The sequence below is a fragment of the Adiantum capillus-veneris genome, chromosome 6 (assembly GCF_014529385.1).
Source record: "Adiantum capillus-veneris isolate H3 chromosome 6, ASM1452938v2, whole genome shotgun sequence".
NCBI classification, from domain to species: Eukaryota; Viridiplantae; Streptophyta; class Polypodiopsida; order Polypodiales; family Pteridaceae; genus Adiantum; species Adiantum capillus-veneris.
Window position 1 is genome coordinate 10845255 of NC_140936.1, and position 24982 is coordinate 10870236.

The 24982-nt window shown below is 45.2% G+C and overlaps 1 protein-coding gene across 3 annotated transcripts in view; it reads right to left on the reverse strand.

The window, feature by feature from the left end:
- Positions 1 to 1124: 1124 nt before the first annotated feature.
- Positions 1125 to 24982, reverse strand: part of LOC147455143 (uncharacterized) — a 46131-nt gene continuing 22273 nt past the window's right edge. Inside the window, exons 4-11 of one of the 3 annotated variants that reach the window (XM_086513979.1) lie at positions 4546 to 4639; positions 3475 to 4314; positions 2981 to 3330; positions 2687 to 2898; positions 2098 to 2354; positions 1805 to 1983; positions 1599 to 1707; positions 1125 to 1480 (exon numbers count right to left, since the gene is read on the reverse strand). In XM_086513979.1, coding sequence (XP_086370105.1) covers positions 1624 to 1707; positions 1805 to 1983; positions 2098 to 2354; positions 2687 to 2898; positions 2981 to 3330; positions 3475 to 4314; positions 4546 to 4639 — 2016 coding nt within the window. In that variant the 3' untranslated portion in view covers positions 1125 to 1480; positions 1599 to 1623. Of the gene's footprint in view, positions 1708 to 1804; positions 1984 to 2097; positions 2355 to 2686; positions 2899 to 2980; positions 3331 to 3474; positions 4315 to 4545; positions 4640 to 24982 lie in introns of all 3 variants that reach the window. The other 2 variants (XM_086513978.1, XM_086513980.1) reach the window with 2 other exon arrangements.

The window sequence follows — 24982 nt, forward strand, 5'->3', positions numbered from 1 at the left end:
GAGTGATGTTCAAGTGCATTTGCGTGCAGTAGTGTCTATTGAATTCTCGTTTGTTGTCTCGTCTGCAAGCATAATCCATGGCGATTGCTCTTCTTGCTTAGGGACGACACCAAGTGATGATGTGGTCGATCAAAGGAGAGGAGTGAAGGACGTGGACTAGAAAGTAGAGGACCAAAGGCCAACGCCGAACCCAATAACACATGGCACAAATTGCAGTGGGAATTGTTGTACGATAAGCCGGAGCTAACATGGCAAGCGATGCAATAGATTGAAGTGACAGTATGACCCAAGGGTAACTTTTTGGCTTCATCTATGAAAGTGTTCGAGGGCACTACCAACTTTTGGGCACCAATTTTTCTTATAGGAGGTGCTTTTGGGCCTGTGAAGAGTATTTCCCATCATGATATATGCTTACAACCTCTACATCAAAAATCGCATCAATGAATTGATTTTTCCTCTAGATTCACATGCTCTCAAAGTGCTCTTGCTAAGCAATTTAACCCTTACCAATGGGGTAAATTTTGTTGTCCGACCCCACCATAAGTGCATAACTAATTGACATGCAATTTCTCAATAGTTTCCTTAGTCTTTTACCATAGTGTTTTTTCCACTCCCCCCCCCCCCCCCCCCACAACTTCCTTAGTCTTTTACCATAGTCTTATGCCTCATGTGCGTGGGTTCTCAAGTGTTCTCAAACGTTCGACATGATATGTGTTGTGGTTTCATTTCCTTTCCCTTAATCCTGAGCATTCTTCTAGGTAGTTGAGTAGGGCTCAACCCTCCTCTTAGCCATAGCCAAGCCTCATGAGTATCTATGGCACTTGTCTCATAGACCTCCATAAACAAAGCCAAGTGACGAACATACTTTGCACAGTTGCAACACAATTCAGATATTCATTGAGCGCGACACGGAAAGCAACAATCACAACAACAACAAAAAATTCCTGTTACTACGATTCTGCACATCAAAGATGACACCTCAAAGACAAAATGCATGGAACAAGGCTCCGTCAGTATAAGTTGACACCTTGCCATGTGCTAAACTAAATCAAAACCCTTTCTTAAGAATGTTACACACCTGTACAGCAAGTCAATGCAGTATTTCGGAGACAAGACATCCGACATCCGACATATTAGACCCAATGCATTGATATTTGGTGTTAAAAAATGTGTATAAATTCAAGCTAAACAGTCTGAGAAGTCCAAATGGAAGGGCTAGACTTGACAAAACTCAATTAATGCAGACACATTACAAAAACCCGGTCACCTGTTGCTAGTATCTCTATACCTCCAGCCGTTTTTATTTTGGAAGATTCTGTCATTCTTTAATTCCCCTCACGTGAATTTGTACAGCTACCCATGACTTCGACTTGACTGTTAGCGGCTTCAGCTATTCCACTAAAAAATCGCCTTCGGCAATCAAGATTGTGTCTTTCTCAACTGGTCGTGAATCGTTGGTGTGCGAAGTGCCCCTTTCAGCCTGTGTAAAGTGAGGTTGGCCCCCGCAACCAAGACAATTATCATGATACATGGAAGGATCTCTTGATGTTACATGGACGAGTTAGTCACACGAGAAGACCTCCACTGGGAAGACTTACGTCGAGCGAATAGCAGTAATCGTTGTCAAATGTCAGCTTCCTGCTGTTCATTACTAGAATTGGCTTTTCGATGACGAAACAATTTTGCAATGCTCTTACGTTCACAATCCTGAAAAAGAAGAGCAGATTAAATAAGAAGCATGCAGTGTACACTCCTGTGCGACATCCATTCAAAGACCACTCTGCGTCAATCAACGAGAACCCACCTTGAACATGTTAAAATAGAAGTGCTTGCTTGGATTTGTCCTGACAAATTTCATGTAGGTGTAAGCAAAACTGAGCTGGTCCCGAGATGTAAAGCGATCAACTTCATTGAACCATAAGCATGAGAAAAGGTTGGACATGGGGGTATGAGCCCTGATGATAAATGAGCCCTCGGGCACATCTGCAAGGTTTTGAACCACTAAAATGCGTAAGATTTGGTGTGATAATGATTTCCTAAAAACAAACTTGCTGTTGAGTACAATCATGTGTTCATAAGAGGAAAAAAAAAACATACTGCTTGGCAGACGCTTTCTAGGATCTGAAGCATTAAATCTTGTCAAGCCATCTGCCTGGTAGAACGCAAATTGCTCGTCAATTGCTGTGTGATTATATTTATTTAGCTTCTTGTTCTGTAGCACCTCTTCCCACACGCAATGTCGATCATAATGATTGGAAATTGCATACTCAAAGCCACCTCGCCATAGAAAGTATTCTAAAATCAGGACCGGGTCATTTTGCAACCGCAGCTTACTGTCAAGCCATATGGAATACCTGTGTAGAAGGAACATGGTAGCATCCTTACTCTAGCAAGTGAGGAGGACACAAATATGCAACAATGTGAATAGAATGTGCATGCCTACACGACAACATCAATGCTTCCATAGATGAGTTCAAGGCATGCAAAGCTATTCTAAAAATGTGACTGAAAAAGCGTTCTTCAAAGTGTCCCATATAACCTGCTTTTTCTACTTGGACTCTTGATACCTCTCCCTTTTATCATGTGATGGAAATCGACTTCATTCTCATTCAGCAAAAAAATAATACAAAGCACCCATGACAAGGGAACAGGGTTCACTCTCTTGCATCAAAAAGATTCTTCTCACCTAGCAGCTGGGAACAGCCGATGAGTTAAAAATTTGGGTATCTTTCCAACCCGTCGAGCATCTGTGTATGGCATGTTTTTCACCAGCACAATCTTCCATGGGCCCAAAAACCCTTTCTCATCCAATTGTTGTCCCTCCTGGTGCATCACATCCAATGTTGATTGGTCCACAAACATTACAAAGCATACATCCTTCTTATACGACCCTGTCAACTGCACAAATGGAAGCCCTTTTTTGCATCAAAATTACTTTGCACATCTACCGATTATGGATCACCAAAATACAGTAACCCACCTTGCGGTTTCTTGGTGCCCTAACATTGTCTGAGCTCCCAAATATGCAAGACGATACAGCAATTCGACAAGTACGTAGATAGAGGACATCGTCCTCTGCTAGATCAAATCCTGTTGTCTTGAATTGATCAGGCACTTGCACAAAACCACAATGAACAGTCTGATCTTCGGCTTTAAAGGATTGGTTCCTCTCTGCAAGCGACTGATGGCCAGCAAACCTAGGTTCCCAACCTGCAATGCCTGGGGAATCTTCTAGTTCGACGTACTTCAAAGAGAAATTTTGGAAGCGAGAGCTTGTTTCGGGTTCCTTCAGGCCCTCTGTTGAGTCCAGAAAGTTTATTTCACAAGGAGCTGCAGAAAATTACAGGTAGACGTCATTGGCGTTTTGATCATGAGAAAAGGATGCCATTGTGTATACATCAAGAGATTATAACTGCCAGACAAAGAATGAACCATGGAATGCAACATAGAATAGTATTTTAGTCTCCATCCAACCTGAACGTCGACGATGCTTTGTTTTTCGGCTCGTCTGACGGGTCCAAGAATCTCGACGATTTTTAATAACACTTTCTTGACTGGTCACCTCACTCATAGCTTTGGATGTGACCTCTGACCTACGTGAAGAATTGCTCTCTCGATCACCATGTAACGTGCCTGCCTCCTCAACCCCCAGGTGAGGATCTTCCTCATCTATCATCTCAGACTGATCAACTTCAGGAATGGAATCGTTGTAATCATACTCCTCTCCATCCTCCCAAAACGGGTCTTCTTTCCTAACTGTGTTTGTTTGATTTCCTAGATTTATGTTTGCACTGAGCACACTACCTTCATTATTTGTTTGCCTATTCATAGACCAGCCATTATCACCATCTTCCTGTTTATAAAGCCCAGATTCATGATTTTCTCTGGAATTAAGTTCCTCCTTCAATGCAGCTTCCAACTGCTCTTCATAGATCCGAAGTTCTTTGCGGCCTCTTTCATTGTATAAACCACCATTACCGCTCACAGAATGTCTCCAAGAAGCAGTTTTCCTTGCATCCGAGCCCATCTCCCTAACTGGATCACGCATATAAGAAAGTTCCTTATTTCCCCTCGCCTTTTCCATCCTTTCTCGCTCAGCAGAATATGCATTTTCTCTTTGGTTTCGCTTCCCACTGATGTCTTTCGAAACTGCATCCCCATAGTCCAGGTCACGATCACGGATCCTATCATCCCTATCCCAATACCGTGAGTCCCTGTCTAAAAGCTCTTCATTTTGTACATGTGCCTTGCCAAAGTGAAGAGCCCTCTTATTGTTATTGAGGGAATAATCTTCCCTGTCACCTTCCCACAAACCTGAGCCACCAATAATAAAGCCAATGAGTTTCACATCCAGCTAAATATACATCACAAGAATAAGATAATGTTATTCAGTTACACCTTCAATTTCCTGTGGCTTGCAAGTTTAAAAAAGCTTTGAAACAAACACCCCTCTTTGACAAGGTATCTTCATTGCAATGCTATGACATGAGCACCACTAATCTTTATAAGTCATTAATTTCAGAATCTTATTAATCACTCACATACCCTCCGGCCCCTGGGAGATCCAGTGTGGTAGTAGGCAAGGTGTAGAACAGGTACCAATATATGCTCCCACACACAAAGACTGTGTACTGAGTTTCTGTCAATACACACACACACTTTTTTTTGTAAATCTTCTTTTTTTCCCCTGTCAGCACGTGCACACACGCACACATGCTGTTTCGTCAATATATGCTCCCACACACACACATACACAAGCATACATAATACAAAGATCTATGTACTGAGTTTCTGTCATAACTCTAGAGATGCAGGTAGACTCAGCCATAATGAAGCCTAGCATTAAAAGATCCATTAAATAGGAACATTTGGTACAAACATAAGGTAGTTGATAGGGCATATGCACAATAGAAGATAGAAAGAATTAACCCAAAATCAATTGGTCGTAACGGAAACAAAAACTTCATAATGTGAAAAAGTCTACATGTCCGCTATACGACTATAAATACACCTAGATGAATCCAAGATAAGCCCACATTCACCTGTAAAGGAAATGCAAGGTATAGACTCATGGCAGTCTCCACAAGACAATATAACCATCGGCACCATCATGCATAGTATTGACTAAATACTATGACATCCCCACTAATGTTGTCAATGCCAAAGTGGGTGAAGAATTAGGTACCAATTTATGCTCCAACCCACCCATGCACACCCCCCCCCCCCCCCCCCCAACACACAGACAAGCATACATCAATACAAAGATCTGCGTACAGCTTGGTCAGAGTAACATGAAAACTTGTTTTGTCCCCTTGAAACGAAACGAAACTGAAAACACCTGAAACGTTTCTAAACAAACACGAAATAAGGTGACAAACAACTATTTCACGTTTTATAGAAAATCGAAGGTCTAGTTTTAGAGTGTCATAATTGGCCATGTTTCTAGCAAAAATGAAGTGTTTCTTCTTCATTCCTAAATGAGCGCTACAACAAAAAGATATGCAGCCTACACACACACACACATAATTTCTAACATACATGCATGTGCATTTAAGGCTGTGTCATGTTACCACTTCTTTCATTGTACATAAACTGCTTGTTATCTATAACTTACTATTGATATTATTGGTACAAATTTGAGCATTACTTATAATGCAATGCCCTCAAATGAAAATATATATGTAGCTACTACCGAAAGTGCTCAACTCTAGGTATCCTAGAGCCCCAAGAAACCAAAAAAAAAATATTTGCCATCTTCGAAATGAAACAAAACAAAACACGTCGAAACAACAAAACGACAAAACACACGAATCGTTTCTTGTTACCATTGATGTAATGTGCAGCGGCAGTGATTGATGGTGAATGCTCGGGATGAGTGCTCAGTGTGTATCCAAGGTTTTTTTTACTGAATGAGAGAGTTCCTTTTACTTCATGAGAGATGTGCAAGACTAGAGAGGAGAGAGTGTGATATTGTGATTGAAGGTTCTGAGTAATAGAGAGGTATTTGCTAAAGATTGCACAAATGTTGATCTGGTCCTAGATGATGAGATGCTAATGGGATCTTGCGGTAGATGCTTGGATCTGCAAGGCTAAGGGCTAGAGACTGAAATCGCTAGGGCTAATCTGACTTGGTATTGCAAACTGACAATGAGGCTAGGGCTGAAATCTAAAAACGCTGGCTGATCTAAGGGGTGAAAACTGGAAACGCTGGTTGATATGGTACGATGGCCTGAGTTTTGAAAACGTTGGCTGAATTGGTGCAAAAACGCCAGAGAGGTACTGAAGTACTGCAGGTACTTGGTACTTGTATTGCGGGTACCGACTTACCATTGAGAAGTGACCCCTAGGATCACTTATATATGGGGTAAAAGCTGGGTAGGGCAATGCCACTTAAAAACCCACGATTTCTAAAATGATGCAAAAATGTCACTTAATAATAAGTTGATGAACTACTAATAAGAGGTGATTCACATGCAGAGAAATATCTAGGCTAGGTACCAATGCAATTGTATAGGAACACTCCCCAATGCCTACATGTAGCAGACACTCGCTATGCTCATGTGCAATCAAACTGTCCTAAACCCAAAAATAGGAGTTAGCTTGTTCACATGCACATAGGGTCAGATGTGCACGTGGCATCCCTCCCTTTTCAAGGTGAGGTACTCGTACCGAGTTGCATGGCTTCCTTGTAGTCTGCCAACAACTCGGGTAATCTGTGAAGAAATCTTTGTCGGCTTCATGCAAAGTATCCATTCCACTTTTGGTGATGACCATGCACTGAGTACTTGGGTACTTGGGTTCTTAGGGGTACTTGGGTACTTGGGTACTTGGGTTCTAGGAGTACTTGAGGTACTTGGGTTGGGATTCTTGGGTACTTGGGGTTCTTGGTACTTCGTACAGCTTGCAATCTGCGTTGAAGAAGGCTTTTCTCTTACCCAAGCTCAACTCCTGCACCCGTTGGCGGCCTTGCGCTCACACTAAGGTTGCTTTTTTCCACTTCACCTTCATTGGCTTGCCGCAATGTGCAAGGTCCGCTCTCAATGAGTCGAAAAGAGGAACTAGGCGAGGCTCGACAAGCCCTTCTTTTCTGGATTACATGTCACTCTTCCAAAACACAGATTAGAGAGATCGACACGCCCAAGTGGTCTTGGGTTACATGCAATCTCAAACAAGCAAAAAAAAATTATGTGGTTCTTTTATGGCTTAATTGCCCTTAAGACAGAGCGATGAAGACGGGAGCGCGCCTAGTGCGCGATGGACTAAGAGTAGCAGTGGCTGATAAGTCCAGGGCAAGGACACGAAGATTCTTTCCTTGAGCAATGATATCGAGCACTGCCAAAGAGCTCTGATACCAATGTAATATGCAGCGGAAGTGATTGATGGTGAATGCTTGGGATGAGTGCTCAGTGTGTACCCAAGGTTCCTTTTACTGAATGAGAGAGTTCCTTTCACTTTATGAGAGATGTACAAGACCAGAGAGGAGAGAAAGTCATACTGTGATTGAAGGGTGACTGATAGATGGAGTAGTAAATGCCCAGATTGTTAGATTCTTCATCTCCAGATGCTTCGCACGCTGTCCACAGGCTTCACACACATCACGTGCATTGGCCCTTGGTTGTGGGTTGGCCACCCGTACACCTGCTGTACAGGGATCTCGGGCACACTTAGGGTTGTTCAACACATTTCCCAATTTAGACTTGTTTTGGTCACATATTCCCCCATTTATATTAGAGAGTCAGCGGCAAGGGAGAAGGGAAAGATAGCCTTTTAGAGAGATGGACAGGTGGTGATTCTAGAGTGACGCACTGCATGACGGTGCGAGACCTATGGGACCACACTGAAGATGGCTACATGGAATTGTAATGGGTCTATGAGGTTGGACGTGGGTGCATTTGAGGACAGTTTCAAAGACAAGGATATTGTATTCTTCTTAGAGACTCATCAAGCCCCTGGACAGGTAATGCCACATGTGATGGGATACAGATGGGAGACAGCTCACAGGACAAATGCGAGATCTGAGTATGGGAGTAGACGTTCAGGAGGAGTAGCATTGCTATTCAGAGAGGAACTACAACCATTACTGCATATTGTACGAAGAGATGATCATGCTAGATATATGTGGGTAAGACTGAGAGCTGACACAGGTCGATTCCTATATATTGCCATATGTTACTTTCCTCCCAGAACATCCGTGTATGCTGCATCCAGAGGGCAGTCACCTTTCTCTATCCTAGATGATGACATATGGGAGTTTTCTAGGGATGGTGATATCATTCTCCTAGGGGACTTCAATGCCCGAACGGGCAACTCGCAGACAGTCTTCTACGACAATTCAGATGAGATGCTTAGAGAGTTGGATGTGGGTGAGTTGGGACTGGACAGATGATCAGATGACAGAGAGCAGACGGAGTATGGCAGATACCTCATGGAAATGACGACTACACATGGATTAGCCATACTTAATGGCTTACAGCGATTTCCCGAAGCAGCCGGTTTCACATGCTTTCCACACAGACATGGGGCCAATACAGTGGATTATGTTATGACACAACCGAGCTTTGTCCCCTGCATTCAAGATTTCACAGTGGGAGCCAGGCCAGTGGGCATAGCAGTAGATCATGCTCTCTTGACACTGTCCGTTAAATTTCAGTATAGTACAACCCAGACATCAAGAGGCAGGTCACACACCCGCTATACATTTACAACAGAGACTGATTTCGTTTATACAGAGGAGATCTGCGACCGTCTATTGGAAGGCACAGCTGGTACAAATGGTACAGGCCTCTCAGTGGAGGAGTGCACCACTCTACTGATTGAGACACTGCATGGGGTTGCATCAGTGGCATACCCACACACTCAGCCGGGTAAGAGACGACATTCTGGGAGCATGCCCCATAATAGTTGGTATGATGAGGAGTGCAAAGAGATGAGAGCCCAGCTTCAGAGGCATCTTCTTTTAGGAGTCATCACTTACAGACAGTCTCGGATTGCTTTCCGACGCCTTGTGCGACGGAAGAAGCGAGCTTACCTAGCTCAGATGGAGCGAGACTTATATCGAATGTTCTTGAGTAGGGACTCAGGAGAGGCATGGCGACTCTTCCATGAGCACTCCCCTCCCCCAGTGATTACTTCACCTGATGTGTGGGGCCAATATGCGACATCATTATATACGGTTCCTGGACAGGAACCCCTTCCAGACCCTACCAAACCTTGCCCAGCTACGAGCACTTTCTTTACACCTGAGATGGTACAAAGGGCCATCGACAGGATAAGGACCGTGAAGGCATATGATCATGACAGTCTAGTAACGGAGCACTTTATACATGCCAGGGATATGCTGATGGAGGTTCTCGTAGTGTTGTTCAATCGTGCCATGTGTGAGGGATTACCTGAGACTTGGAGGTTGTCTAATATTGTGCCCATCTTGAAGGCTGGTGACCCTACAGAGCCTGGGAATTACCGCACTATTATGGTTGGACACACACTGGCACGGTTGTATGCATCTATTCTGGAGCAACACTTGAGTAATTGGGCAGAGGGCGAGGGTGTACGAGCAAAGGGTCAGGCCGGATTTAGAAGGGGTTTCTCCACTCTTGATCATATTGTGACACTCAAGGCCATCATTGAGGAGGACAGAGCACATGGGAGACGGATCTATTGTAGCTTTGTGGATTTTCGCAAAGCATTTGACATGGTACCAAGAGCTCGATTGATGCGCAGACTGCAGGAGATGGGGGTGCCCATAGAGGTGATTTGGGGGATTATGGCTTTGTACAGATCAGTGGTGGGACATGTACGCACTCCGGAAGGGGTATCTCATTTAGTTCACTCTACTATTGGAGTGAAACAAGACTGCCCATTGTCTCCTACTCTATTTGGTATGTATGTTGATGAGGTGTCTAATTACATTGACAGAAAGGGTGACAGGGGTGCCCAGCTCGCAGGGACGTGGATATCATTGTTGCTATATGCTGATGATATTTTGTTGATATCTGACTCACCAGAAGGTATGCAACAACACTTGGATGCACTATGCAGTTTTGCAGAGGATAGTGGACTGTGTGTAAACCTAGGTAAAACCAAGGTTATGGTGTTTAACACCACACCGCAATGGGTCAGGAGATCAGTACCTACTTTCAAATATGGTCAAGAGATTGTGGAGTATACAAATGCATACACTTACCTGGGGGTAGTCTTTACTGGGCTGAGATTTTCTTTGAGAAGAGCAGCACAGACTAGACTAACTAGAGCCGATGCGGCTCTAGGAGGAATGGAGAGGATGTGTTTGCAGGTTCAGTTCCAGGAACCTAGGACAAAGTTATGGCTCTTTGATACTTTGGTTGCCTCTACTATGTTATATGGGGTGCAGGTTTGGGGACCTTCTATAGGCCAAAGATGGTTGGAGGCGTATGGAGAAGCCCCTGGTATCTATGATCTCTCGGCTGATTAGAGCCAAGGTTTCCGTACCGCATGATATCATTCGAGCGGAATTAGTTGCCCCCCCCATGGAGATTGAGGCGCTTACCAGATCAGCCTCCTTTGTACACAGTCTGTGGGATACTACCAGAGACAGATATGCCAGGGTGGCTCTAGAGTCCTCCAGACAATTAGCTCTTAATGGGGATACATCATGCTGGTATGCACAGATGGCATCATGGTTTCAGACACATGGTTTCACCATGGACAGGTTGCCTCCTTTTCAATACTCTCTACAGGCACCCTTGAGGTCTCTAACACGGGTAGAGATTAATATACTCATCCGTCAAGATCTGATCCAGTTGGACACGAGGAGGACATGGATAGAGCCGTTACAAGAGTTGGGCACAAAGATGGCTTTCTATAGAGAGCATCTTCTCCACCTCACGGGGGATGGGTTTGTGATTCGACCTAGCTATATGGACACGCATCTTTCGCATGGTTTGCGTTGTGCCATTGGCCAGATACACACGTCCTCATATCAGCTCGAGATTGAGACTGGCAGATTCAGAGGGACACCAGCAAATAGCAGGATATGCCGCTTATGCCATCTAGAGCCAGAGACAGAAGTACATTACATATGTCATTGCACAGTGTACTATGAGATACGAAGCCGTTTTCACTGTCTATTCAGAGAAGGTTTTGGGCCTCTATCTAGGGTCATGAGTTATGAGGATCAAAGATGTCTTGGGCTATATCTACTTGAGTTACACAGGCATAGAGAAACTTTACTGAGGAGAGCTGAAGAGAGACATCCCCAGAGACCGATCACAGATTTATTTACACTAGATATTGTACACCCAGAAGAACAGACAGAGGAGCATCCAACGGTGGAGAGGTCTACCCGCACTACTGGCATCCTCATAGACCGAGCATTGGAGCTAGGGAGATCTAGACGACCCCGATGGAGAAGAGGAGCTACACAATTTCGAAGGAGGCTACGGCAAAGGATTCAAGCCATACTCTTTCGTCGTCCAGAGTGCAGATGAAGATGGATCTCTACTCCCCTCCCATATTGTCTTCACATTGTGCTGCTTAGTTTAGGATCCCGCAGTATTTATATTTTGTTATCCTAGTTAATTTATTTTGTTAATCTGACTTTGTATCAGATACACCGCATTGTAACTTTCTAGTCTCATAGGTCACTTTGGCCTTTTGAAGACGTTAATATAACATTTCATTTCATTTCATCTCTCTCTCTCTCTCTCTCTCTCTCTCTCTCTCTCTCTCTCTCTCTCTCTCTCTCTCTCTCTCTCTCTCTCTCTCTCTCTCTCTCTCTCTCTCTCTCTCTCTCTCTCTCTCTCTCTCTCTCTCTCTCTCTAGTTAATTTATTTTGTTAATCTGACTTTGTATCAGATACACCGCATTGTAACTTTCTGGTCTCATAGGTCACTTTGGCCTTTTGAAGACGTTAATATAACATTTCATTTCATTTCATCTCTCTCTCTCTCTCTCTCTCTCTCTCTCTCTCTCTCTCTCTCTCTCTCTCTCTCTCTCTCTCTCTCTCTCTCTCTCTCTCTCTCTCTCTCTCTCTCTCTCTCTCTCTCTCTCTCTCTCTCTCTCTCTCTCTCTCTCTCTCTCTCTCTCTCTCTCTCTCTCTCTCTCTCTCTTTCCGCTGCACACTCTGACATGGTATCGGAGCACAGGGGTGCTAGATCTGCCATCGCCATTACTGAGGACCATCTGAAGGTTTCCATCCCGAAGAGTTTGCATTCAACCACCTGTGTTTTATGAATCTCTAGCGTTTTTCCTTATCTGGGAAGAGTTTTCAGCATTCAGATCTGCGCTTCTTGTGGTGTGGCAAAACGGACGAATCACCCTTGACATTGCAGATCTTCCCTCCTTGAGGCTCTCTTGCCCTCGGGAAGATGCAGGGGATTGGATTGGTACAGGTACTTATGTGGACGTGGCTTGTGTTTTCCACGGCTACTTCTTCCTCAATAACCCTACATCCTTCATTGGTTCTCTGTACGATAGACCCGTGCCTCTTAGCACGTCAGACACTTCTTTTGGACATGTACTCCTAGATGTGAGTATCTTTTGGCATTTGGATACCTGCATGGTCTCTTCCGACACACTGCTTCATGGTGGCTCTTTTGCCTTGCCTCTACTTGGTAGAGCTTCTTCCTTGCTTCTGCTTGGTTCTGTGGCTCCTCCACTTGCAGTCTGGATGTACCTATGCACTACTTACACGGTGAAGACCTCCTGGATGATCTTTGCTTTGCTAGTCTACTCCGAGGCTATGACTTCTACGTCACCGGTCATTCTTCCCACTGCATCCTCTTAACCGTCCTTAACCTCACCTCACTCCATTACTTTCCCAGGGGGGAGTTCGCCCATGTCACATGTTTTCACGACTTGCACTTGCAGACTCTCTCTTGCATATTTTGTCCAGACCCCGGTGGTGGATGTGCTCCCATAGGTTGACTTTCCCCAGGATCTCCTCCGACTCTTTTGTCCGATATTGTGTGTCTGCCATGGAACGACAGATCATATCGCAGCTTATATACCCCCAAGACGACTCTTCCTCCCTCTTCTGCTCGAGCTTCTTTGACTTGGATATGCTACCGGTTTCCCACCTCGGCAGTTTTCCTCTCCTCGTGGTCAGAGTGTTCCTCTTCAAGGGGGGTCCCCATGTCTTGTCTCCTGCTGCTACACTAGTGGTGATCATCACTGATGGGCTATTCGACGCTCATCTTAGGTTACTTCCTCATATAAATCCTCTTCAGCGACTTATTCCGTAGCTTGCCACTCCATCAGCTTCCTTGTGCAACTTGATCGAAGTTTCCTCACCCTTGGTCATCATCACACTGGTGCTATACCGATTATCGTGTTGTTTGGCTGGCGCTCCTCATCCTTTTCTCTCGGGATTTACATCTTCTCCAGATTTAGTAGGCATGTTGCATTCTCCTCAACAACTTCTCCGCATCTATTGTTGAGGGGGGGTGTTAGATTCTTCCTCTCCAGATGCTTCGCACATTGTCTACAGGCTTCACACACAATCACATGCACTAGCCCTTGGTTGTGGATTGGCCACCTATACACCTGCTGGACAAGGATCTCAGGCACACTTAGGGTTGTTCAGCACATTTCCCACTTTAGACCTGTTTTGGTCACATATTCCCCCATTTATATTGGAGGGTCATATTTTAAGGTCATTGGGCTATATTGAGGATTATTGCCTGACCAGCCCCTATTCTCCTATATATAGGAGGGGGGCCACCCTCTTTCTCGTTGTCTTGTCTCACACCATGTAGCCATCTAGAGTTATTGGGCTGCTAGCCTTTCACCATCTGTCTCCTGTCATTTCTCTCTCTCTCTCTCTCTCTCTCTCTCTCTCTCTCTCTCTCTCTCTCTCTCTCTCTCTCTCTCTCTCTCTCTCTCTGTGCACACCACCTACGCACACATGCGCTGCTGCCCAAACTCACCCAACTTGGGTTTTGTGAACGTCCTCTTTCAACTGGTATCAGAGCCTCGATTAAATTCCTCGGTAAAAATCCATCGCGAACATCTGAGTATTTCAACTCTACACCCTCAAGACTCCCATTTTAGGAAGTTTTCATCACGCGAAGTCTCTCCGGCAAGGAAATTTGTAAACATAAGGTGTCTTTGTTCATTTTTGGACAAATTTCAGTATTTACAGACAATTTCAACATGAAAATTGGGTGTTTTAATGCACATAGCTCCCTCATGTATCCATTTGTGGTTTGCACCTTGAAACTATGAAAATCCCCAAATTTTTGGGTGAGAAATTCAAACATTCAGCGTGCCGTAATTTTCTGCATAAAAATTTCAGAAATTAATAAATTTTTGAACTTTTTCCAAAATTTTATGAAATTCGGAAGGGAGCTTCTAGAAGTGTTGTATTACCTTTATGGCACTTGTTTTGCAAAAATTTTGCAAAAGATCATTGAAATTTTAACAAATACTAATTTCTGATTTTTTTTACAGAAATTCAATCTTTTGTTTTTTGTGCATTGGCCTCCTCTTCTGACGTGAAGAATCTGTTCAGAATCAAGAGATTCGAAGGTACTGGATTCCATTTGTGGAAAGAGAGAATGGAGGGCATTCTTTTCTTAAAAGATTGGGATGGTGCACTACAAGATGCAAAGCCTGCGGCTATGACAAATGAAGCTGTGGAAAGTGTCACGAGGACGTGGCAGTTATTAACCATGTCACAGAGATGTGGCAACTGCTAACCTTGGTTGTTGGTTTCTTTCCAATGGGGTTTATTTTATTTATTTTGAGACCCTCTTTTTGAAGTAGCAAACGGTCGGACATTGTATGGCCAATGTGAACGGTAGATTCACCCGCAGACGGGAAGTGGTCGGCACTAGAATTCGTATGGTAAGAGGATGTCTAGGCTCAGAGCAAGATCATATAGGTCCCCCCGTCGCACTTAGCAAGTTGGTGGATACTAGGAAGTGAACTCAATTAAGGCGTAAAGTCAAGGTGGGACTACCAACAAAAAGTACCCGACAGTTGGGCCACATTGCATTTTTGGATGCGGTCCCAATGAGGATAGATGGTTAGAAGACCAGTGGGAGCCCAACGGAAGCATCTCCTAAAATTTAGGGAACTGCTATTTTGGGCCACGAAATGTGTTCGCGTCATTACCTTCGGTATGACTAGGGGAACACTTTACAACTCTGCCGCGAAGTCAACTGACGCACCAGTTGAGATATTTTTAGCAGGGAAAGCCCAAACTCGGAAACTGGACGACGTGTCAGCTTGTGAGCGATTCTGCCACTCTGGGAGGCAAAAACGAGCTGCATATCAACAAAGGGGGCGCCATTTTCAGCCACAGGCGGATTGCAACAGGTACAGAAGCTATGGAATGCTTACCTTGCCCTCTATGCACAATATGGTGACGGGAGTGATGCCCCGCACGCTACATACTGCTCTCTTTCTCCCCTACGTGCAGTTATGTGATGCCCCACAAGAGGGCTACTCATTTGACTGATGTACAGTTGTGTGGGTTCATGCTTTTGTGCTGAGGCAAGAGCCTCCTTGAGCAGGAATAGGGGTAGCTAACTGCTGCTCCAAAGCAGGCACTGGTGAGGGTCATAACCTCACCGTACAGGTGCAAAATCAGCGCTGTGTATGCGCTGTAATTTGACTGTTTTTCAGCCATACGGACGCCAGGATCATTGGGAATCGTGCCCCACTGGCAAAGGACAGTTAGGGGACTGTTTGGGGCTGAAAACAGGGCAAAAACCAGTAAATACAGCGTGCTGAATTTACTGTTTTTGGACAGGAATCAGAGGGTATACGACAGTGCAAGCGAGTTCCAGCAAGGGAATTGGTTTCGCGCAAGTTTTGGGGCTGTTATGCTGCCGAAATTTGCCAAATCAAATGGTATCTAGGTGGATACACGTGAAGGATTCCCAGGACCTTACCTTGTAATTTACCCTCCTAAAGAATAAAGAAATACCGAAAGGGGCGCCAATTTTGGGGCCTACAGGTTGTCGGCGTCTGCTCGGAGCATTCTAGCTGCCGAGCCGTGTGTGTATTCAAGTGTTAACTCCCGTCGCAGGTTCTCTTTGCTAAGTGCTCTGTGTGTGTGTGTATAAAGTAAAGAATTTCGGGTGAAAGCCGACGCCTACCGCCCTACGGGCCGGTTTCAGAAAGAGAGAATGCAGGGCATTCTTTTCTTAAAAGATTGCGATGGTGCACTACAAGATGCAAAGCCTGCGGCTATGACAAATGAGGCACGGCTTAATTTAAATAAAAAAGCTATTACGTATGTAAAAATGGCGGTTGTTGACACTGCCTATGTTGTGTGGGAAAAGCTCAAGGCCACTTATGAAAACAGGACACCAGTGCACCAGGTGCATTTGATGTGTAAATGCAATTAAATATTGCAAAGTCTGTATCTGAGCACATTGGTGCTTTTACATATGTGTTCTTTCCCAGTTGCAGGACTCTAATTTGCCCGCTTTTGATAATGATAAGTTAAAGGCCATTTTTTGCTCATGACCTTGCTTGATTCTTGGGAGGCCCTAATGGTCTCATTGTCTAATAACCCAAACCTTACCTTTCATGGAGTAAGGGGTTCTATCCTCAATGAGGAAATTAGACGAAAGGCAAGTGGTGAGGCTAATGCTTCGACTCATACGGTTAGAGGAAGGACAGATAAAAGGAATGCTAATGTTGGCAAACCCGTTTCATATGACCACTTTCGCATTTTTGGTTGCAAGGCATTTGTGCATGGTTGAGGAACAAGCTTGATGCCAAGTCCATGAAAGAAATCTTCATGGGATATGGCGATGAAGGAGAAATGGACTATAGAGTATGGCTACCTCAACTTAAGAGGGTTATATGCAGCCGCGATGTTGTATGTAATGAGGCAAAGCTGCTTAAAAACAATGTTGCCTCTGATGTTGACTCTAAAGGTCAAATTTCAACATGGACTCTAAAGGTTAAATTTCAACATGTACAACTACCTGTTAGTTCTGAAATTGAGCCTCAGGATGCACCACAAAGGCCCGAAACTCTCAATGAGCCAGTGCTTAGTGAGCCAGAAGATATTGGACAGCCATTGCATCTTCCGCAGCACCTGACAATGGTATTAGAGATTTGTGCATGCTTCAACTTCGCGAACTCAAAGGAAGAACCACCAAGAACCCCAAGGAACCTCTCTCAATTTTTTTCCTCAAAGAATCTCCGTGTCCTGATTCCGGACTTATTAGCCACTCCCAACCTTAGTCCATCGCGCATCGAGCGCGCTCCTTTCTTCATCGCTATGTCTTTGAATGAAGATCGACATCGGATACACGACAATCCAAATCTCGAGTACCTGGATCTACTTGCAACCTATGCGGATATTGAAGGAGTTGGAGACGAGATCCCTAACCCTCTTCTACATTCGCATTCGCATGTAACGTGCATCCACTTCCGTCGAGAAGTAACCCTTGGAAATACCTCCAAGCATCTTACCTTTCATCTTCACCCTATGCGGATATTGAAGGAGTTGGAGACGAGATCCCTAATACTCTTCTGCATTCGCATTCGCATATAACGTGCATCCACTTCCGTCGACAAGTAACCCTTGGAAATACCTCCGAGCACCTTACCTTTCATCTTCACCCACAATGCTTTCACGACAGGACTATTCGAGTGGTCGTACTTGCTCGCAAGGCAGAGTTAGCATCAAGGCTAGTATTCTGAAACAGTAGTAAGACTACCTAGTAACTCGTATGGTCGGTGTTTACATCACAGCAGTACCTACATCCGCAGTATCCACAAGTTTGCGGGAGTTTTCATCGGCTTAAGCATCCACAAGCAAGCATTCGCATCAGAAGTATAGGTAGAGGTTCGACAGTCGTGTCTCACCTTTAACAAGGGGGATGTCACGTGCGCACTGCACTTGTGCCACGTCGACAAGCTTCTGCTACAGTCTAGCATCAGTCTTAGTTAGCTTAGGATCTAGCCTGGTAGTTGTGAGCCTAGAGCCTCTAGAAGGACGTGCATGATCAGGCAGGTCATAGTTGCATACCCTCACTTGCACAGTTAAGTCACTTAAGCATATAAGCATATGGACAGTCACTTAAGTCATTTTATTAATAAGTGACTTTGACATGACATTTACTGAAAGTAAGTAGGGCAAATGGCTAAAGGACCTATAAAAGAAACCCTCTAGGCACCAGTAGAAGGCAAATGAGCAATAGAAGAGCCTCTCAGCAGTACGAACGCTTGGGCAATCATCAGCCAGCGTTTTCTCTAGCAACCATCAGCGTTTTCAGCCCTATGATTGCCATCAGATTTCAGCCCTCAGTGTTTTCAGCATAGCCTCGTCACGGCTGCAGTACCACCAGAGTTTTCACATTTCAGCCATCATCCCCTTCAATGTTTTCAGTTTTCAATCCAACGTCGTCCTCGGCGATAGCAGATCAGCCCACAACCTCCTCCTCCTCGTCACAGTACCAAGTACCTACGCAGCACCGCAGTACAAGTACCCCTCGTCGTCGTCGTCGTCGTCGTCGACGCACTACCCCAACATCTAGCACCCCTTGCGTGTTGGCTTGGCTCCTACCTCGCTCAGCGTAGGGATCATCGAGACCTCCATGTCCCAAAGTACCCGCAGTACCAAGCACCAAAGTAACCCGCAGTACCAAGTACCCACAGTATCAAGCACTGCAGTACCCATCAGCACTTCAGCACTACCCAACATCAGTAGCATCAAGTACCCATCAGCATCTCCGCGTCTAGCATCATTGTATCAGCATTGTGCAAAAGTTAATAAAGCAAGTACTTGCTCTGACAATAGAGCAAGGGGACTCTTGAGGGTGGTTGGGACCCGACATGCGGTGTCATCTCTTTTCTCTCTCTCTCTTGCGTCTCTCTCCTTCATTGTGTTCAGTTCAATTTCTCTTTTCAAGGGAAGTAAAGTAACCTTATGTTTGAGCGGAGTACTAGATCCTAGCTAAATTCTTAAACACTCCTGCTGCACATGACATTTATGCTTGCGGTTTCTCGAATTTGTGAGGAGGTGATATGTCAATTGCGCATGGAAGAGGAATTTCCAAATTTGTTGCAAGCACTATTGGGGTTAAACAAGGATGTCCGTTGTCACCAACTTTCTTTGGTCTATTCATTGATCAATTGGAACAAATGGTCCTTGACTTTATGCAACAAGAAGGCATTGAAGAGGTTACTATTTGCAATACAGTAACCATGCTTTTGTTGTATGCGGATGATGTAGTGCTTCTATTACACACTTTAGAGGATGCACAAAAGCGGGACAAAAGCGGGTGGTTGTCCTTGAGAACTTTTGCTTGCATAATGGGCTCCTTGTGAATGAATCCAAAACAAAAGTTATGCTTATAGGGAGAATCCATTGTGTACAACAATGAGACACTTGAAGTTGTTAAGAGCTTTAAGGCAGAGTTACCGGGGAACGCCCCCGTTCCGCCGTTCCGGGGGGCAGTTCCCTTCCCTAATTCCGGAACGTCCCGGAACGTCTGACGTTCCGGGTGGCCAGTGCAAACCGGAACGGCCGTTCCGGAACGTTCCGGAATGCCCCTGGAACGGCCAACAGCTACAAACAAATTTGGCAAAAATTGAAAAAATTGAAGTAAATGTTTGGGCTTCTTTTTGAAGTGTGCAAGGCCTCAAGGACTCATAAAATGCACCCTCCGCCCCCTTTCTCTCCAAAAGCTAATCCTCAAGGCTCAAGCTCTCTCCCTCTCACACTCTCAAGATCTCTCCCTCTCAAGACTGACTCTCTCAAGGCTCAAGGCTTCAAGCCTTCAAGCTCTCTTCCTCTCCCTCCCACTCTCTCAAATCTCTCCCTCTCTCTCTCTCTCTCTCTCTCTCTCTCTCTCTCTCTCTCTCTCATCATCTAGTCATAGCAAGGTTGAATGGTCGAGTTTTTTGTGAGTATTAGAGTCAAAGCACTCTAATACTCCTTCTATTTAAACACAAGGAGCTAAAAAATGCACTATTTGGGTGTTTTTTATACCTCCCGTTCCGCGCCGTTCCCGTTCTGGACCCCTAGCCGTTCCCCCGTTCCGCGGGGATCCCGTTGCCGTTCTCGTTCCGCGTTCCGGGTAACTATGCTTTAAGGACCTTGGCTTTGAGGTTCCGGCCAATGACGAGTGGCATGAATGTACTATGTGTCGTTTGGAAGCTGGGAAGAGAGCATACTATGCATTTGAGAACATATGTCATGCGGAGGATATCAAATGTTGGCTCTCAAGAAGTTTCTTTTTGACACATTGGTGAAATCGGTTCTTCTTTATAGAGTTGAAGTGTGGGGTGGGAGCATCTCAAAGTCTACTTAGAAAGAGTTTAAAAATGTCCAAAAGCGTTTTCTTACAAACTTTCTCCAAGTTAAGACAACTTTCTCGAGTCCAGATTTCTTCCAATTGAGGTTGTGGGCATGGAAAGGGTTGTGGAGTACATGATAAAGATACGTCAAAACCCCTCACATTGACTTCCTACAATTGCATGGAAAGAAAATAAAAAAGTTCAACGCGTGCATAAAAGCAAGATCTTGAGCACGGGATGGGCAAGACATAAAGAAGTGGTTTGGGAGATGGGATGCATTACACTTGCTACATGATGTCTCAATAGACTCCCAAGTGAATGAAGCTTTTCAAGGCCGCCAATGTATTATGGCTTGGGAGGAATCCGGTGGGCCGCGCTTCATACATTACGCCACCCTTATAGCCCGCAACTACAAAACCATGTTCTTCGCCGAAAGAGAAAATCGTACTCACCCTTAGATGGTTCATTCCCCTTCGATGCGAGACAAGGCGCTCTGGTAATGAAGAAGAGTCAAATCGACTTTGCACATTATGCTCACTACAAGTTCAAGAGTCTGAGTACCACAAACTACTAAAGTGCTCAGCTTTTGCTCACATCCGAACTTGCTTCCCTCACCTTATCATCCAAATCATCATGCTCATCATCATCATTCAAATCATCATGCTTATCATCGTCATTCAAATCATCATGCTTATCATCATGCAAATCCTTTGTGTGTTGCTTCGGAGAAGAAGAGACTGAGAGAGTCTCCTTTTCCTGAATCTCTTGCATCTGTGCCTGAACTTGAGAAAAGAGTCGCAACATCTCTTTCATTTGTGATCGGTCGTTCATTGCTTTTCTTGCTTTGTTCTCGCGATCAAATTCTGCCTTCTCTTGCTTTGGCTTTCAAGTGTGCTTGCTCGTGCTCACGCTCTATGGCTGCCATTCTTTCTTCGTATTCACGATCTATGGCTGCCCTTCTTTCTGCTTTTCTTGCCATCTTGTCGAAAGTCTCCATAGAAGTTAGTGCAATCCTTGGCGTAGATGGGGAAGGGGGAGGGTCGGAAAAACCTCCTGGTGAGGAAAACTTTTCTTTGCCACTTCCATGAAAATGCTCACCACCTTCATGCGAAGTATCCATTCCGCTTCGGGTGATGACCATCCACTGAAGTCTTGGGTTCTTAAGTTCATGAGGAACTTGGGTTCTTGTGGGTCTTGGTTCTTGGGTTCTTGAGGTTCGTGAGGGTCTTGAGGTTCTTGAGGTTCTTCTTTAGCTTGCAATCTGTGTTAGAGAAGGATCTTTTCTTCACCTGAACTATACTCTTCCCTGCGGGCGCACCCCTTGGCGGCCTTGCGCTCACACCAAGGTTGCTTTTTCCCACCTCACGTTGATTGGCTGGCCGCTAAGTGCACGGTCCGCTCGCAATGAGTGAGAAGAGATCAAGGGGAGGCTGGACAAGCCCTTCTTTCTTGGGTTTCCAGCCACGCTTCAAAAACACGATTAGGAATCGACACGCCTAAGAGGTCTTGGGTTACGTGCGACCGCAACAAGCAAAAAAAAATATGTGGTTCTTGTGGTTCTTTTCTTGAGTGATACAGAACACTGCCAAGGCCCTGATACCAATGTAAGGTGCAGCGGAAGTGAATGTTGAACTTTGCTCAAGATGAATGCTCCGAACTGTGCTCAAGGTTCCTTTTACTTAGGGAAGGGAGAGCCTTCCGTTCTTCGTGAGAGAGTGCAAGTGATCACAAACAAAGTGAATGGACACTGTGAATGTAGGTGCATGAGACTGAGAGATAGAGAGAGAAGAGAATACGACACCGGAGATGTTGTCAAACCCTCCTCCAAGGGCCCCACTCTCGATGGCGAAAGTGGTCTACTATTGATTGCACAATTTGGTACAATGGCTGATGCAATCTTGGGAACTATTATGCAATGAACGGACACAACGACGTCGGCGACCTGAATTCCTTTCCTCTGCCGTCCATGGTGCTAAAGAAAACGCTAATCTGGCTGGGTCTTTCCCTGCTTCAAAATGCTGATAAGGGCTGTAGAAAAACGCTGATTAGGGCTCTTAAAAACGCTGATTAGGCTGTTTGAAAAACGCTGAGTTGTTGAGTCTTTTGCTTGTTGAAATCCCTTGCTGAAAACGCTGGCCTGAGGTGGTCCAAAACGCTAGCATGCATGAGGATCTGTGGGCTGAAATCGCCAGGTTACATGGCTGAAAACGTTGGCTTTTAGGCTCTAAAAACGCTGGTCTTAGGGGGCTGAAAACACTGGTGTTTTGCTAGAAAACGCCACGCTCTCTGGTTGGTCTTGCTTGAGAAGGTGCCTATTGAGCAATGCTCCTGCTGCCTCTTCTACCAGAAAGTGCTAACTCTGGTTTGCTTCTATATTATCTTAGCAAAATTGCCCTACCTAGTTCCCAACAAAAGTCACTTAATAAATAAGTGAAAAATGTCAAAAACAGGAAAAATAGATTTAATGCACTGGAAAATTCCCCTGAGGATTCTGATGGGAATGCTAATGATCATGCTGTGTGCAACCGGAGGATATGCATCTACTCTAAGTGTCTGGACATGCGCCGTCTGCGAACAGACTCACAAAAGTGCCAGATCACTTCCTATTCTAGACTGACTTGATTGAACTGAACCCTGATCATGTTGTAGCTTGTCCACGGACACGTAGGGTTGGATGTGTCACGTGACACGTTTTCAGCCATGACTTAGACCTACACACTTTCCTCTCCAAGCCACAGTATAGGCTTTCCATTGCGACTCATCACCACACTTCTGGAGCATCGAACATCACTTATCAGCCCCATGCATACTAAGTCACATGTATCTTTGGTCCCATATGTATATTTGACCTCCGAGGACGATAATAAAATCTCTCTCTCTCTCTCTCTCTCTCTCTCTCTCTCTCTCTCTCTCTCTCTCGTGTGCACTCCACTTGCGCCACGTGGACAAGCTTCTGTTACAGTCTAGCATCAGTCTTAGCTTAAAACCTAGCCTGGCACTTTGTGAGCCTCTAGCAGTACGTGCATGCCCAGGCAAGTCATAGTTGCATACCCTCTCTTGTACAGTACATTATTTCAGCATATAGGCATTTACCGCGTGTGAACCGCCTCTTATCAGGCATTTAATTAATAAATGACCGATCAACTTCCAAATCGTGGGGTTCAGCCAAAGGCTTGCTCGACCCAGTCTCTGGCACCTATTTAGGCAGCATGGGGCAGTGCTAGAGAAGGCAGAAGTGGCAAGAAGTAGTACCAGCACCCGAAGTACCCGCAGGATCAAGTACCCAACGTTTTCCAACCCTTCTCATCAGCATTTTCAGCCCTTTAGCACTAGCGTTTTTCAGCATGGAGCATCTCAGAATTCAGCCAACAGTTTAGCGTTTTCAGCATGCAGATTTCGGAAACTTCTTCGCCAGTTAGTTGCATATCGGAGCCATCAGTCCCTAGCATTTTCAGCATTCAGCCATAGCCTCGTCGTCATCGTCGTCGTGTGAACGCAGCACCAAGCATCTCCAACAATACCCACAGTACCCAGCACTTAGCCTCTCCAATACCAAGCACCTACCACAATACCCTTCAGCACCTCAGCAGTACCCAGCATCATTAGCATCAAGTACCCATTAGAAGCTCAGCACCTCATCATTTAGCATCATTGTATCAGCATTTTGTGCAAGAAATGAAGCAAGTACTTGCTCTGGCAACGGAGCAAGGGGGCCATTGAGGGTGGTTGGGACCCGACATGCTGTGTCGTCTCTTTCTCTCTCTTTTTGTCTAGGTTCATAAAAGTGACCGTATAACCGGCATGTACAACGTAGAGGGCGGTACTATTTCAATTACCAGTTAACTTTACACAGAGCATTGAGAAGGGAAGAGAACACAGTTGCGTCCAGCGACTAGAATGTCACTGCACACATGAGACCGACACCCTGTAGGCCCCAAAGACTGGCGCCCCTTTCGGTATTTCTTTATTCAAATTAAGGTAGACGATCCGACCACTTCGCACAAGCTTTCACAAAGCTGTCCAAACCTGGCGAGGGCTGAAAGCGCAGGTTTTCGACCTGATTTTGGTAGCATAACGACGCAAAAACCCCTGTAGGTCAAAAGCACCTGTCTAGGACGGATTCCCTCGCTATCTGGAAGCTTTCTGGTGAGCTGTCACATAAATTCAGCGGGCTGTAATTCCCTGTTTTTCATTGCCGGGTGCCCAAAAGCTTGTACACGCATCCCAAGGCTCTCACGAGGCTCCCCCGGTGTTCCCTTGCAGTTTAGGTGCGAAACCCTAAACCTGCAGAAAAACACAGCAGGCTGTAATTCGCTGTTTCGGATCGTTTTTAGCGGAGCGAACACGCCTACGCGTGTCCCAAGGGCTCTCGCACACAATGGGACAGTCCCCCTGTGAATTGGACGAGTTTTCACGCGAGAAAACTCTCCAAACTTGCAATCTTTCGCGATGGAACTGTGCGTACCTGTGGGGGATTAGCAATTAGCTAATCCGGTTCCTGTTCAGAGGGCTCTTGCCTTGGCAAACGCGCATAAACCCCCAGAACTGTACATGTTCATCTGAGTAGCCCATCTAGTGGGGCATTACCATATGTGCCAAAGGGGAAAGAGAGATGCACGAGAGCAAATCATCGCGCTACATGAGAAGACAGAGGAGAAGGCAAGCTTTCCATTAAAGCTGTAGACCTGCACCCACTACTCACACACACACTGTAGGCCACTTACCCTCAAAAATC